At 32.3% G+C, this 16,857-nt stretch overlaps 1 protein-coding gene across 1 annotated transcript in view; it reads left to right on the top strand.

Annotated features, from left to right (window-relative positions):
• Positions 1-16,857, top strand: part of CASD1 (CAS1 domain sialic acid O acetyltransferase 1) — a 42,615-nt gene that overhangs the window by 18,080 nt on the left and 7,678 nt on the right. Inside the window, exons 6-13 of the mRNA XM_090287222.1 lie at positions 3,242-3,286; positions 3,720-3,843; positions 5,006-5,220; positions 7,083-7,505; positions 8,562-8,651; positions 13,789-13,908; positions 14,906-15,062; positions 16,368-16,447. Coding sequence (XP_090143348.1) covers positions 3,242-3,286; positions 3,720-3,843; positions 5,006-5,220; positions 7,083-7,505; positions 8,562-8,651; positions 13,789-13,908; positions 14,906-15,062; positions 16,368-16,447 — 1,254 coding nt within the window. The remainder of the gene's footprint in view (positions 1-3,241; positions 3,287-3,719; positions 3,844-5,005; positions 5,221-7,082; positions 7,506-8,561; positions 8,652-13,788; positions 13,909-14,905; positions 15,063-16,367; positions 16,448-16,857) is intronic.

Raw genomic sequence — 16,857 nt, 5'->3', positions numbered from 1 at the left:
CTTTTTTTTTTTTTTGAGAACTTTTTTTTTTACCTTTTATCATTACATTTGTGACCCAAAAGTCAAGCCTAGTATGTTTTGTCTCAAAATGTTCAGAGATAGATTGGATATAAAGACAAGCATGCTCTTAAGATCAGAAAACCCGTAAGTTCCCTCAAGCCCACTTTATATAGCTCCTCATCAGTCCTTTCATTATAACTGAATTCTTTCCCAGAGGGATTTGCATTTGGGATGGATAACACAATATTCAATTTTATTTACCTTATTTTGCTTAATTACTTGTGCTGCAGTGGCATTTTTCTTTGCTTCTTTCCATAGTAAATGTTTAGTATTGCAACTAATTCATACACCAAATAAGCTTTTATACAATCTGGTGGAACATTTCTAATTTTGTTTCTTTGAGAAAATGTGTTTAAGTTTTAAAAAACATTCAGATAACTTCTAGAATTCAACTTTCTGGTAAATTGGGGTCTCATGTAATTGTGTTTTGATTTTATTGATATGTTTTTAAATGCCCAAAAGTATAATGTATATATTTCAAATGATTTAAGAATATGTTTCATATTTGTGCTGGACGCTTAATGGATATATAATATTTATCCATTAAAGTAGTAGAAATTCACAATTGAGGAAACATCAATGCAGTATAATTTATAAGTTCTGCAGGTTTACAGAAAACTTGTTGTTTCTTACTAACCTGGAGATACATTGCATTTCCAGATTTTCAATTTCTATAATTTGCTAAAACTAGTTTTTGGAGCTTTAGATTCTGTTATAAACCTCCTTATGATTATGGGGGAAAGGAAAGTTTCAGCTTATTTAGGTGAATGGCCATGTAATTACCTGAGATTTGTTGGTTTATTGGTTTTACTTCTCTAAAGAATATATATGAATTTATGTATTTATTTTTTACTATTTACATAGTAAACTGCTAGATCCTAAGAATACAAAGATCCATATTTTTATTACTTACGTACTATTGCTAGCTTTATGCTGGTTATTAGGAACGTGGCTTGGAATTAGCCCCCCTCTCGTCCCTCAAGGAATTTGCAATCTAGTATATACAGACTGGTGAATGATGTGGTAAGATGAAGGGTTACAGCAGATTAAGCACAGAGGACACGTGAAAGCACTGTGGATGGAGGCACTTGGGGTGGGGGTTGGTTAGAGTCTAGGTGATGATGCAGGAAAGCTTTACGGAGGAGATAATATTCCCAGAAGAACTGTGGGTTACAAAGATCAAGTTATATGCCTTATAGAAGCTTATAGGCATAAAAACAAAGTTGAATTTAGACAACTCTACTTTTATTCAACATATATTTCTAAATTGCCTGCCTTATTTTAGGCACTAGGCTAGACACTGTTGATACCCTGGTTAACATAATAGGGTTCGTCTCCTCAAAGAACTTCTAGATGAGTGGCAAATAGTGGTAATTAAAAGTGTGACAGGTCCCAAATAGAGGACCCAAGAGCATTACAGAGGATTGGCACTAAATGTAATTTTTAAAGTTTTCAAAACTAATTTTCAGAAAAAGTGATCCTAAAGGTGAGACTCTGGAGTGAGAAAGGAGGGTTATCCTAAACAAAGGAAATAACATATGCAAAGATGCTGAAGATAGAGTATAGTCTATTGAGAGTCACCAGCAGTTTTAGTGTGGCTAGAGCTAGAATTCAAAGTGCTCCTTAATTTGTGTTTGGTTTTGATTGTTAATATCATGTGCTTCATTTTGGGAGAGAGTTGATAGATGAGTTAAGCAGATATTGATTATGAATAATACCCTAAGCAATATTTGGTATAGTGTAGATTTACTTTGTCTATTTTTGATTACTTTTAAATACTTCAGCATGTACTTTCTAAAAATCAGTATATTGGGTTCAATTTATTTTGAAGGTAATGGAGAACCAATGAAAGTTTTTAAAAAGGAGCAGTGAGAAATTAGACTAAATTGTGAAGAAAACAGCAATTTAGATTTTTTAAAGATTTATTTACTTTCAGAGAGGGGAATGGAGGGAGAAAGGAAGAGAAACATCGAAATGTGAGAGAGATACACCAATCAGTTGCCTCTTGCACACCCCCAGCTGGGGGGTGGGGGGGTGGGGTTGGCCTGCAACCCAGGCATGTGCCCTGACCAGGAATTGAACCAGCGACCTTTTGGTTTGTAGGCTGGCACTCAATTCACTGAGCCACACTAGCTGGGGAGGAATTTAGATTTCATTCTGTAGGTGAATGGTAGACATTAAGACGTGTGAGCTATTTAGGCTGATTTGGGGAATCTTGCTATGGAGTGAGGTGATATTTGAAGTTACTTGAATGGAAGAAATTGAATAGGCAGAGAATTTAGTAATTAAAGGAAGTTTAGGAGTGGAACTATCCAAAGGATTCTGAGCAGGGTCAGTGAAAGGGGTAAGAGGAAAAGCAGGGAGAGATGAACTGTCATGTAATGCAGGAAAGAGTTTTAAGAAGAGGGTAGTCAATGCTGCTGTCACGTTAGGAACTAGATAGGGCAGAATACAGCTTTCAGGACTTGGCAGCCCAGAGTTCATTAGTGGACTCTGAGAGCAGTTTTAATGGATGTAGAGCCTCAAATCAAAACATGATAAATTGAGGCATAAATGAGAAGAATTGGCATGGTGAAGGCAGGATGCTCTTTCAAGTAATCTGTTGATTAAGTGTATGAAGGGGAAGAATTTGAGTGTGAGAAAAGGTTGAAGGAATATTTTTTGAAGAGAAAGATGATTCAACACTTTTAGATTGAGGGGGAGCAGAAAAAGGAAGGGGGCGAAATTGAAAATAGGTGTGAAAAGGAAGGGGATATAGACAGAGTAAACGGTTCCCCATTAGAAGGAGTAGGGACGTATTTTCTTTACTCTTGTCGGAGGAAGATGGTCTGGGTGAGTGTATGGGTGACAGTGTAAGAGTGGAGGAGGGCAAGAACGTACAGGTAGATGAATTCTATTTTCTCTTTTAAATTTGAGAATTAGACCTCATGTGGAAAGTGAGGAGGAGGACAAGAGGGACCTGAACACCAAAGAATTAACCATACAAGCCTCAGGCCATCCTGTAACCATGTAAGGTTTATTTAGGCATTCTTGTTAGAAGAGAAATTCAGTAAGAAACTCTAGAAAATTCAAATGCATTTTGAAGGAAGAACTTAAATTTAAGGAAAAGAATTAAGTGATGTTAATTGTATTAATTCCTGAACTACATATAACATTATTATAAAGATTTTTCTTTCTTTAGGATTCTGTTGCAAAGCCCCACGTGATTGTAGCAGGAGCTGCCACAGTAAGTTATCATCTGCATTCTTATATAATGATTTTTGTTTTGTACTTAAGGACATACTAAAAAAAAGTTAACTTCTGTTAAACAGAATTCTTGATTGTACTTCGGTTTTAATTCCTGTTTCTATTGTAATCAATGAGACTAATGAATTTTAATAAAAAGATATGAATGAACTTAGAAAATTCATTGTTAAATGTCAGTATTATTATATATCTAAAATAGTCTTTTTGCGTGTTATACATTCAAAGTCTAATTTTGTATTAGCTTTTTCTAACTACCTTCACGTATTTCATGAAATAATGTGACCATAATTTATTCTAATGTTAAAGAGAAATGGGACTTACTTAAAATAATAGCCTTTGTTACTATAAATTACATACTTTTAATTTTTCTGTGATAAATAATGAATTAATGCTTCATTTTTCCTTCTTCTTAGTGGTCTATCAAGATTCACAATGGCAGCAACGAAGCACTTTCTCAATATAAAATGAACATTACTTCCATAGCACCACTTTTAGAAAAATTGGCAAAGACTAGTGATGTTTATTGGGTCTTACAAGGTAAGGGATGAGTAATGAAAAACCATCATTTTGTATATATTTTGAGTCATGGTTTTTTATTAACTCCTATTTCAAGAGACAAAATTGCTGTTTTATGAGAATATATTTTGAAGTAAGGTTTGCAAAATTGGAATAAATTTGAGTTATTTGATTTCCTCTTTTGAACTTAAGGAAAAAACAGACTAATAAATATATATGTAAAAATAAATAAATAAATAAATAAATATCCTCCAAGGAGCCTCACAGCAGGCCGAAGGGCTGCAGGATGTAACAGAGAGAGTATGTGCTATAGGCAAATGAGATGTTTACCTCTGAAATTTTTACTTCTTACAGAGTATATTTAGTGTGATTGAGAAATATAGGGAAAAAATTACTAAGTGTTTCATAATATTAGAGTCATTGAAAGTAAATATTCTTTGGAATTGATAGCATGTATCATGTATTGAAATTTATGCCATCTAGTTTATACTTGGTAATAAAATTCTTTAAGAAAAAGTTGATATTAGATCAACTCCTTTCAAGAGTTTATTGAATATCCATTATTTAATGCTGGTACAATATGAAATGCCTTGGGTTTTTTACCAATTCAGGTTGTTTGTCAGAAACCCTTATGATTATTTGCAAGCTGAATGTCATGCTGAGAGGAATAAAAGGGCTAGTGATAATGTGTTCCACAATCTCTGTTTACAGACTCCTTGTTAACCTTTCTCTCACTAAAATGAGAAAAAGTTAAATTTAAATTATTTATGAGACCTTGATCCTCAATAATATAACCGCTTAATTGTGTGAACAAAGTTTGCAAAATGAAGCAGTGACAGAAGGAAAAAGACGACTTGTGGCTCTTCTTCATTAGACAGTCTTCTACAGTCCGGTTTTCAATTCCCATTACCCAGTGTAACCCAGCGTCCAAAAACTTCTAAATTATTAAGACATGCTAGAACATATAAATGAGGAAGGTGTTGATTGATTAATTCAAAATTGAATATAAGATAAATCTATTGCAAATTTTGGCCAGCTTTACTTTAAAATGAATTACTAAATGCCTGGAATCCTCTCACTTGAACAACAAAATATGAAATAGAATCAACTAACCTGCCTGATCACAGTTTCTACCAACAGGAATTTTTAAAAATGTGTTTTTAATAATGTGTTTCATGTACAGATCCTGTTTATGAAGATCTATTAAGTGAAAATAGGAAAATGATCACTAATGAGAAGATAGATGCCTACAATGAAGCTGCAGTCAGTATTTTGAATAGTAGCATCAGAAATTCTAAGTCAAATGTTAAGATGTTCAGTGTTTCCAAATTAATTGCTCAAGAAACCATCATGGAATCTTTGGATGGCTTACATCTTCCAGAATCAAGCAGAGAAACTGTAAGGAGTTTTGTATCTGTCAGCAGAGAAACTCTAAGGAGTTTTGTATCTGTCAGTAGATGGAGACTATGATATCTAATTGGTTATAGCTATAAGCCACTATAAATGGTGGTAAATTATTTATCTTATTGCATTTTTAATTATTTGTAGTTATTCTGTCTAAACATAAATCTAGAAATAATTTTGCTTTCATCACTCAGCTGAATATTATAAGTGAGAGTTTTCATATACTTTGAGGAAGAAGTTCGGAAAGGAGGAAATGAGCCTTTCTTTATTGAGTGCCGGTGACTCTCACTGTTCCTTGTCTAATCAAGACGTTTGTGAGTTCTCAGCCCACTCATGTTTGAAAACTACTGCTTTATGTTCTTGCCTTAAACCATAAGCTTCTATAATGTGTACATTTTTTTAATATGTAAAATAATTTTTATAGTTTTTATACCCTAAACATTATTCAAGGCACATGGTAGATACTGAAAAAAACCCAGATTGACAGATGGAAAGGGATGTAAGTTACGTATGAAAGAGAACTGCATAATTATGAATTTTCACACATAGTAAAACAGATAATTTAGTCATTTTCTTATAAAGCAATGATTCTTAACCTTTTTGTGATCACATAACCCCTTTGAGTGTCAGTAAAAAGCAGTGGGTCCATTCCTTCCCTGCAGAAAAATGCATGTTTGTATATATATACTCATGGTTCTTGATATACTCTCAGGAGCTTTCTGGATCCCCTGGAACTGGTTATGAACTTTGGGATGCGGTTTGTAGGGTATTATCTGCAAGAGTACCAGGCACAGAACCCAGGGCTAAAAGGGTGTGATTACTTAAATACAGTAGTTGAGTATTTTGAATGCTTGGGCTTAAGTAAGATAACCATCTTAGAGTTCCAAAGATGCCTAATCTATAGTTTTAATGAAACTATATTTGACTGAATCTTCAACTAGACAGAATCTTGACAGCTTTCCTAGAATGTTTTTATTATAATGAAACCATGTTCAAGATTCCACATTTTATTTAACATTAGAAATATTAAAAATGTAGAATCCTATGTGATCCATAAACCGTAACCCAAATGAAAGGCATATTACAAATATTGTTAGCTAAGAATTAATTATTTTTTTGTGGCAGTTGTTTTACATTCTTTCCTTTTTAATTCTCACCCAAGGACATGCTTTATTGATTTGAGAGAGGGGGGAAGGAAGAGAGAGAAGTACAGTAACATCCATGTGAGAGAGAAACCTTGATTAGTTGCCTCTCGCATGTACCCTGACCAGGGACTGAACCCACAACCTAGGCATGTGCCCTGACCTGGAATTAAAACCACAACCGCTCGGTTTACTGGATGATGCTGAATCAATTGAGCCACACCAGCCAGGGCTACGTTCTTTTATTTTTACATTTAAAATCTGGGACTCTGTCTTAAGTATCCTGATATCTTCACTATTGGAAGACTACTAATTAAAATTCTTTGTTCTTTGACATCTATCGCTACTTATTTTTTTTTAACCTAAGGCCATAGTCCCTTAATAGCCATGAAATTAGTATTTTTCCTAAAAAAAAAAAAAAAAAGAGCGAGAAAAGAATAGAAAAGTGTCACAGTGCATTATAAGTAGTAAGGATAGGTATTGTTTCCCATATTTATCACTGTAGATCATAGCCCAAAAAGTTTGAAAAGCCCTGAACTAGCTATTACAGATTGAAAGAATACCATTATTTGCATGAGTGTTCGGGAAATGGTAGAAAAAAGTATAAAAGCATTTTGCTTTCAGTGTTGAAAGTCAGTAGTATTCACAGGAGAAAATCTAATGTGAACTACATCACTGACAAGATAATAACCAAACAACCTGATTTGTTCACAGAGTGCAATGATTCTTATGAATGTGTGTTGCAATAAGATACTGAAGCCTGTAGATGGTTCCTGTTGTCAACCTCGGCCTCCTCTGACTCTCATACAGAAGCTAGCTGCTTGCTTTTTCACCTTATCTATTATCGGATATTTAATTTTTTATATAATTCACCGTAATTCTCATCGGAAGCATAAGCCATGTACTGATTTGGAAAGTGGAGAGGAAAAGAAAAATATTATCAATACCCCTGTGTCTCCATTAGAAATACTTTTACAATCTTTCTCCAAACTTGGCCTGATTATGGCTTATTTCTACATGTGCGACCGTGCAAATCTATTTATGAAGGAAAATAAATTTTATACACATTCAACTTTCTTTATTCCAATTATTTACATCTTGGTTTTGGGAGTATTTTACAATGAAAATACTAAAGAGGTAAGAGTCATTTTCTTTTTAGTTCATGTTATTCTTTTTATCTCATTACAAACTCTAGATTAAAAAAAATACATCATTTATTATGTCAGAATTTACAGCCTGTATATAGAAGAGAACAAACAAATATTGTGATTGTACTTCACTTAGTGGACTCTTGATTTTTAAAAATAGTTTGGAGGAAGTACGAAGAGTTTCATGAAGATTATTGAAAAGTTGGAAAATAATGACCTGTAAAAAGATGTCATGACTTAGTGTTTTTTGCCTGCTTTGGGATGGAGAAAGTGGAGGGGCTTCCAACTTCATAATGGTCTTCAAACATGATATACTACTGTCTTTTATAAAGCAGAAATATATAATTATATTAATAAATGCTTATGTACAAACCTACCTTTATATATTTATAGTCAGGCATATGTATACACAAACTAGAACTTATATAATAATAAGGGCATTGTTTATAATATTCTGAATTTCCTATTTTAACATTGCTGTAATTACTCGGAATATTGGTGTAATTCTTTTATAAGGCATGATTTATTTGAGTTAATAAATTCTATTGTAAAAAATAACTTAGGAGAATGATTAATCAGTTCTTTATTTCTGGTGAGAATATCCCACATATAATAAGCTATAATAATAGAGCTTTTTTTTTTTCCTCACAATGAAGTGTAACAGAACTATAAAATCTTTTCTAACTGAAGTCCTGAAATTTTCTTAAAGAAAATTATAAAATGTCATTTTTTTAGATTTATAAACATCTGTCATAGTTTAAATGTAATCATAATATAAAACTATAAGTATCCACTTAAATACTATTTAAAATCTATTAGTTTATATTAGTTTTCAAATTCATATTATATTTTAATGGTTTTATTGTATCTTTTATCAAGAAATGAAATGACCATCTTTAACTGTTCTCCCTACCCCAGGTTCTTTTAACAAAAGCATTACAGTACCTTTATATCCTATAAGAACAATTTTAACATACTTAAATATATACTGTCCAAACAGTAGCTTCATGATGAATTTTAAAACAGGTTTTGGTTCTTTACACAGACTAAAGTATTAAATAGAGAACAAACAGATGAATGGAAAGGCTGGATGCAGCTTGTGATTTTGATTTATCATATCTCTGGAGCAAGTACAGTAAGTATTTTAAAGTTCAGAAAATATAGGAAATAATTTCACTTTAATGTTTCTTTAAGGGTACCAACTCTTGCTTTATATTCTCTACCATTTGGAGACCCTTCTGATATCCAGCCCAATCTTTCTACCTTCCCATACTTCCCCTACTACTTACTCTTTGAGAGCGTGTAGTTTCAAAAGCAAAATCAGTTATTTAAAGAAGAGAAGGCAATAATTTATTTGTATTTACTTGGCCTTAATTTTAAAGTAGTAGAAACAGCTGATAATCTAAGAGTATTATTTCATGTGATCCTGTTGAACAATTAATTTAAAGTTATCACGTCTTTGTAGATGATACTTAATTGCAAAGGATTTGGAATAGGCAAGTTACTATCAAAAGAAATCCAATTGGATGATTATATATTATTCTACCTTTCACCATATGTCAGGGGGTTTAACCAACTATTTTTACACTTTTAAAGTTTAAAAAACTTAGAACTCTCTTGCCCCCATGTTCAGAGAACTCAGATATACTGATGGACCGCCATTGGCGCCCATGTAGCTTATGCCTTACTTCTACGCATTACCTTGTCCGTGATAAGGGGAACTCTTCCTGTGCGCAGCCGGTGCCTTCTGTGCTTGGACAGAGTCATTTTTCCTTCTCCCTGGATGTCTTAAAGGACAGGATTCTCATGGTCTGGGAACATCTTGTATTTGACAAGGGTAGAAAAAAATGTATCAGAGTTGATAACAGTTAAAATGAGCTTTTGAGAGTGAACCTAGGTGCCTGATAACCATTTTTCATATAACTTTTTATAGTGAAGACACAAACTGATTTCTGTAAAATGTTTTAAAAATTTAAGAAACTCGTTCATAATATAAGAACTTCTGAATTGTTTTATTATTGCATTATTTGTTTATGTAAAGCACACATCTGTAAACAATATTTGAATCAATCATAAACTGAGAAGACAGGGGACTGTTGCCCAGAAAGGAGCATTTTAAAATTTTTATAGCAACAGTTAAGAAGGTAAATAATAACTGGTTTTTTTTCAGATATCTCCTGTTTGAAAATAATGTTATTTTTCATTAAGTCTGATATTTTTAAAAATTAGTGATTTTATGGATGGTTTGTTTGAAGGGCAAAAGAATGAAGTATAATTTTTACTGGAATTACATGACTGTGATATGTGTATTTGTGGCAGCAATGAGATCCCTGTGACATTGCAGCTGAGGGGACCTATTGAATGCGAGTGGCTGTGGGAGAGACACAACAGGCGGGGAGAGATGAAGATAGTGAGACTTAGTTTATAAGCCCAGTTCAGAATTTATAGGATAAATTTGGCAAATTTTCTAAAAAGTAAGTAGAGATACATATTGAATCTTAGAAATATCTCTGACATATAAATAAAGATTAAATTAATTTGAGAGGGGGGAAAATGGTTTAAGAAAATGCCACTTGGAGACATAATTAATTGCTGACATATTAAAGGGTGATAATAGTGTAAAAACAACCAGATAGAAAAAATTAATGGCAGATTAAGTTCCTCAATTCAGTGATTCCAGAAAGGATTTGGATCATAAATGGATGCAGGCAATTTGGCATTCTATTATAATCATTTGCCAAGCTAGCATTCTAATATATCTTAGACTACATCCCAATACATCCTGAATGACAATTTTTCTTAAATCCCTGTCTTGGAGTAACTTACTTTTCATTAACAGATCATTTGTTTTGATTAATTAACATACCCTTGTTCTTTTATACTATAAGGTTTTTTGGTTGGAAATTACTTGTATCTACATCAGCAAAGCATTATTAACATGGGTTATAACATATTTTGGGACTTGATTTGTGGCTATTCGAGGGATTACCTTAATTAAAAACGTTTTAACTGCCGTTATTATTCTAATTACCTAAAATGCATTTCTTATTTTGAGTAAAATATATTAAACTTCAGTTGTGCTATGTTTTTATACTAAAATATAAACTATATCAAAGATTACAGAGAATTCTTAAAATAATACAGATGGTCTAGCAGATTACAGTTCTTCGTATAAACATTCTTTTAAAACAGTTTATGTCCAATATGGATAAAATACTATGAATTTAACATGGAAAGCACAGCAAAGTAGTTATATATACAATATATGATTTTGTGTTCCATTGTGAATTTTTTCCTTTGAGAATTTGTAAATAACTTTATGAAAGAACATGAATCAAAGGTCTTAAGGGAAATTTTGTGGGACTAGAAAAAGAACAGAACCAGAAGTCAGCCTAGCTATTAATTTTAATGAAGTTGGAAATTTAAGTATATATTATACCTAAAATTTTATTGTAAATAATATTTGACTCATGAAAGACAAAAAGAAAAACAGTTTAAATTAAAGGAGACTAACAAGGAATGACAAGTGCTATGTGTGATCATTGATTCAAGGTTCCTAAATCAAAAACAATAAATTTTAAACCATAAAGAATATTACTGGGACAATCGGGAAAATTTGAGTATGCATTGCACAGTAGATACTATTATATTCATATTAAATTTCTGGGGTATAATGATTATATGGCCATGTATTTTTACTGCTTAGGAGATGCTTGCTAAAATATTTAGGGATGATGTTGTATGGTCTGCAACATACTTCTAAATGTTTCAGTGTAATATGTATGTAGATGTCCACTGTACTATTATTGCAACTTTTCGGTTGGTTGAAAATATCCTAAAATAAAAAATTGAGGGAATTATTACATGAAATTTGTAATAATCCAATATTGTCATGATAGTGTTTGGCAAATTGTTGTGCTAGTGTTTAATTCCATTTAAATCAATAATTTTTACTGTTTAAATAGAAGAACCAAGTCCCAACTTTGTAGGCCTAGCCCCAGTCTTTCTGAAAGGAAAGCATGTTTTATGGAGAGTGGTTAAAGTAATTAGTAATGGCTAGCCTAGGTTTGACATCTGTTTTTCAGATACTTGTAGAACTATTAGATGTAAGAGTGATTAAGCCTGTGCATATGGCTTTAGAGCTAGACTCTTCATTAGGGTAACCACTAGCCACGGGTGACTGTGGAGCACTTGGAATGTAGCCAGTCAGAATTAAGATGTGCTGTGCTACATAGTGAGAAACACAGACCAGATTAAGTATGATTCATCATAACAAACACATACCAACTTCAAAACTTACTATAAAAAATAATATAAAATATCTAATTGCATGTTGGAATGATATTTTAGATATGTTGATTGACTTAAACTAATTTCAAGTTTCACTTGTTTCTTCTAACTTTTTTGAAAATTCACTGTGTGGCTCACTTTTATTTCTCTTGCACAGCAGTGCCCTAGAGAGCTTAAATTGATAGTTTTACATATAGTTACATTTCAACTTTTCATGAAAAGCAACTTTATAGCAGTTAAGGCCCATCTGAAAATGGAATGGATTGTCTTTGGAATTTGTATGTTTTCGGCTTCTAAAAAGTGCTAAGGTACTTGAAGAAAACATTCAAGAGTGAAGTAAAGGCACAGGTTTAGATTAGATGAATCCTGAGGTGTTTCAGTACTGCATTTTCCACCATCTTCCCTGTGATTTTAATATGTTACACTTCCATTGAAAATTTCTGATCTAATGATGAGATCAGCCATTTAAAAAGAACTAATGAAGAGCAATAAATAAAAACTCTGGTATATAGATTGTCGATGGTCTGGCAACTCAGAGGAAGAAGAAACAACTTTCATCTGAAAGTAAAGACCGGAAATTTCTAACAGGGTTCTAAAGAAGAATAGAATTTGAATAAGCAAAAAAGGGTTCAGGAGAAGAACATTCCAGGATAGAATAAACAGGTAAAGAAGAGGTGACAAGGAAGCACGAAGAGGGCCAGTTTAGGAGACAGAGAATCTTAACAGTTTGGCTACAGTGTGCCTATGTTAAAGAATGTATGAGCTATTATAGATTCAGAGATTTCCTCCCAGAAAAAAAAAAAATACTACCCCTCAGAAAAGAAAAAGGTGTGTTCAAGCATCTATACAAAAGATGCATACATCCAAGGCCTTATAAAATCTATTTAAGGTGTCTATTTAATTATTTTATTTTATTCTACAAAGCATCACTTGGGAAAGACACATTAACCAAAGTGTAGCGCTAATAAGCATTGTTGATGCTGGTTAATTATGAAGCTGATCAGATGAGTCTACAAAATAGAAGCCAAGAAAATTTATGTTAGTTCAGTAGTTATCCCTAAAAGAATGGCCTTATAATTAATTGTGGGGGTTGGATATCACTGAACTAGTCTTTAAAAAATAATTTTCAGAAACAGTGTTCTAGTTATATTGTAGAGGTCATGAATATGCATCTGAAGGACCAATGATTGGTGGATAAGTGGAATGACAGTGTTCTAAGGTAATGAGAATTAGCACTTGTAAGTGAAATAATATTTCCAGTGACTCCCATAAAATAGAGATTAGAAATATGGTATACCTCTATTTCATTTAACTTCGAAGTGAAGAAGTGATGCTCTGAAAAACCATGGCAAATGATTATAAGGATCTTGGTCATAATGAAACATTTGTGTAGGAGGATAAAATAAAATTATTCTATAGAATGAATGGGAGGAAAATAATATTTCTAAATTATGTCTGCATATGTTTTCAAATATATATGTTTAGCTAAATAAATATTTTAAGTAGTAATGTGACCGTTTTATTTACAAGACTTGTAAATAAAACAGGGCTAAAAATGTAGACTTTTTTGTTTTTTATCTTCTCATTGGGAAAATGTGAAAACCAGAGTGGTGATTAGTAATTATAGATTTCATACATTTAGTTCCAACTGGAAGAACTATACAATGCGCTTTATATTAACTCATGCATTTCTCATAAGAACCCTTTGAGGAAAGAGGTGATAGTCTCATTTTGCAGTTTAGAAAACTCAGACTTAAAGTCACATAGCTTAAGTGGCAGAACCAGAATTTGAATCTAGGTCTGATTCCAAGTCTACATTTTTAATTTCTACTATAATGCCTAACTTTTGAGAATAAATCTTTTCATTGATCTAATGTCCAATGATAACGATAATTCCTTATCTTGGTTAAAAGCACTGGTTATGATAATTCAGGGTGAGGTTAGTGCCAACATATATTTTACCTATCTATTTTTGTCAACAGTTTTTGCCTGTGTACATGCACATCCGGGTGCTGGTGGCTGCGTATCTATTTCAGACAGGGTATGGGCATTTCTCGTACTTTTGGATCAAAGGAGACTTTGGAATCCATAGAGTATGTCAGGTAGGAATGCATTCAATTATATTCTTTTTCTTTCAGTTCAACAAGCTTCTGTGCCTAATTGTTGTTAAAATATAAATAATTATAAGACTGTGAATCATTTGAATTTATGAACTGGCACTTTAAAGCTGTGTTATTTTTGTATTCTATAGTTAATAATTTGAAATAAATTGTTACTGAGGGAAGGGAAAATATAATTGAGATGAGAATGTATAATAAACGCAGTGGTACATAAGGGAAAATACTGTTTATTCACTTTAGTTTTGCAGAAATGTACAGTTACCTGGAGTTATTCTACAGTAATGTCCTATATTTTCTCTCTTAGAAGAGGAATAATATTTATTAAGTTTCTGCCTTATTCTAGGCAATTTCTGAGCATTATTTTACTTACCCCTCATTACAATCCTGAGTTATGATCATCTCATATACAGACAAGGACACTGAGGCTCAGAGAGGCTAAATAATTTACCAGTGGTCACATAGTAAGTGGTGCAGCTCTAATCCCAATTTCTCAGATTCTTTGTTCTTTGAATGCCATCAGACTGTCTGAAATGACTGTTATATAAGTCTCAAAGATTCTATTTCAGTAATACCATTTTGTGTATATGACAGCTTTCAATTTAATCCCAAATGGGGTAAATCAGCATTAAATAGTGATGAAATGGACACCCTTTCTTGAGGTAATCTAATCTCTGCTTATAAACTGTAGCCCTAGGAAGGAGATTTATGGTTCTTTCCCATTTAACGTGATAGCACTTGTAGCCAGAGGACAGCGCAGGCTCTGGCTTTGCTGAGATTTAATTAAAGTAATGATGCATAAATATTTTATATTCAATTCAACTCTTTACAATGATTGTAGAACAAATATAATTTTAGGGATTAGTAAAATATACTTGTACAGTTATTAATCTAGTCTTAAATATTTATAATATGTCAGAGAGAATCTGTCTTTGCTTTTCATGACTATCTGGAATGAAAACCATTTTCTTCTTTTTAATAGGTCTTATTTCGTCTCAATTTCCTGGTAGTGGTGTTATGTATAGTAATGGACCGGCCTTATCAATTCTATTACTTTGTCCCCTTGGTCACTGTATGGTTCATAGTCATATATGTTACTTTAGCACTGTGGCCTCAAATTATCCAAAAAAAAGCAAACGGTAAATATACTCTCTTACTTATATTGATAAATATATTCTTTCAATGTGCTCAATTTCTTTTTAGTTGCTAAAGGCTGTTTTTATTGAGAAATATAAACAGTTTAAATGTATGTGCAGCATTGGCATTTTGAAAGTTTGTTCTTAAAAACTGTTTCTAAAATGTTCCAGCTAAGTAGTTCAAATAACAGTGCAGAATAACAGTTTGAATCTATATTATGTTTTTTTATTTAAATTTTTTAAAAGCCATTTTACCTATTCACTAATACAACAGTTATCAAATGGTCTTGTAAGAGCCAGAATGGAGAAAGCCAGAAGACAAGCAAAAGCCGAACAAGGCTCCAGTCTGTTACATCCTGCTTCAGTCTTGACAACTCTGCTTTATTTAATTTCATACACACACACACAGATTTTGAATAAAAATTCATTTGCAAAAAGGCTTTTTATGTCAAGTTTAAAAACCACTAATATAATTTATTTTCTAGGCAACGCTTTAAGCAGTTATTATAAGGAAACCCAAGTATCCAGGAAGTTGTCATCTTCAAATTTCACATAGCCGGTTACTGATAGTGTTCAAAGTGAGGCCATAGTCATTTATCTTAAGGCTTCCCCCCACCTCAAGACCATTATCATTAAAATATTTTTCATAATTTCTTTAACCTATTCAAATATTGTATATCAAAAAATATTTTCTGTTGACTTCCATTATAATATCGAATAATTTTTCAGGAAAGAGTTGGATTTCCAGTCTTCAATAAAGTCCATTAGTGTCTTCGGACAATCTCTGTAGTTTAATTCCTTGACATAAACTCAAAGTATTAATCAAATGAATAATCAGTGTGTATAAACTGAACACATAACTTAAAATATGCATATGTTAAAATATATCTTATGGTTAAACCCTAGTATATTAGGTGGTTCTTAAGCCATCTCTTTAGAACTTTAATGTTTAAGTAGTCTTACCTAAGTTATATTCAACATGAATATTTGTTAGAATTATATTGAACATATTGTTCCAAATTTTGTTGTAACTTTTTGGTAATAGGTACAATTGAATCCAGGATGTGTTTTCAAATATATTTATAGTTGGATGAACAGCAGGTATCAGAGTTATCAGACGTATGTTGTAACTTCAACCTTTTTTCCTCTTTTCTCCTACTTATAACTTATACTACTTAGATATATTTTGTCACCTATAAGCAGACTTGAATTATATTAAGAACTATGCAATACATTATGTTAAATAGTATTTAATGTTTTCTTATGTAAATTTACATTTTTTAGTAAATTAAATATTTTCTCTCTTAGGAAATTGTTTCTGGCATTTTGGCTTACTGTTGAAACTAGCCTTCTTGCTGTTATGTATATGTTTTTTGGCATATTCTCAGGTTTGTACAGTCTTTTTAGTTTATATTTTGTTATTTTAGTGTTCAGGTCTATTAAAGTATGTAAGAAGAGTCAGAGCTTCTTTCTAGCTTCATTTTTTAATGACTGTAATAAAAGTGTCATTCTGTAGTTGACTACTCAGTGTAGTTCTTTTGAGACCTACTTTTGTTACCCCTGTTTTTGTTGTAAGAGCAATTTAAAGCTCTTCCTCTGGCAATTGTTCAAAACCCATTTTACTTGATCAATCAAACGTTTATTGAATGCCTCTTATAAGACACTACTCTTAAGTGGAGATCAGAGTTCTCTTGACAGAATTTGCAACTTGGTTTGTGCATTATTCATTGCATCAAAGTGTTACTTGATTTTTCCATAACTGCATAGAGTAAAATTTTGGCAGTTAGTAAAACCAGCT

The sequence above is a fragment of the Furipterus horrens genome, unplaced genomic scaffold (assembly GCF_987537825.1).
Source record: "Furipterus horrens unplaced genomic scaffold, mFurHor1.1.pri manual_scaffold_9, whole genome shotgun sequence".
In the NCBI taxonomy this organism is placed as follows: Eukaryota; Metazoa; Chordata; class Mammalia; order Chiroptera; family Furipteridae; genus Furipterus; species Furipterus horrens.
The sequence above is the reverse complement of the archived record's forward strand: the minus strand, read 5'-3'. Positions and strand labels throughout refer to the sequence as shown.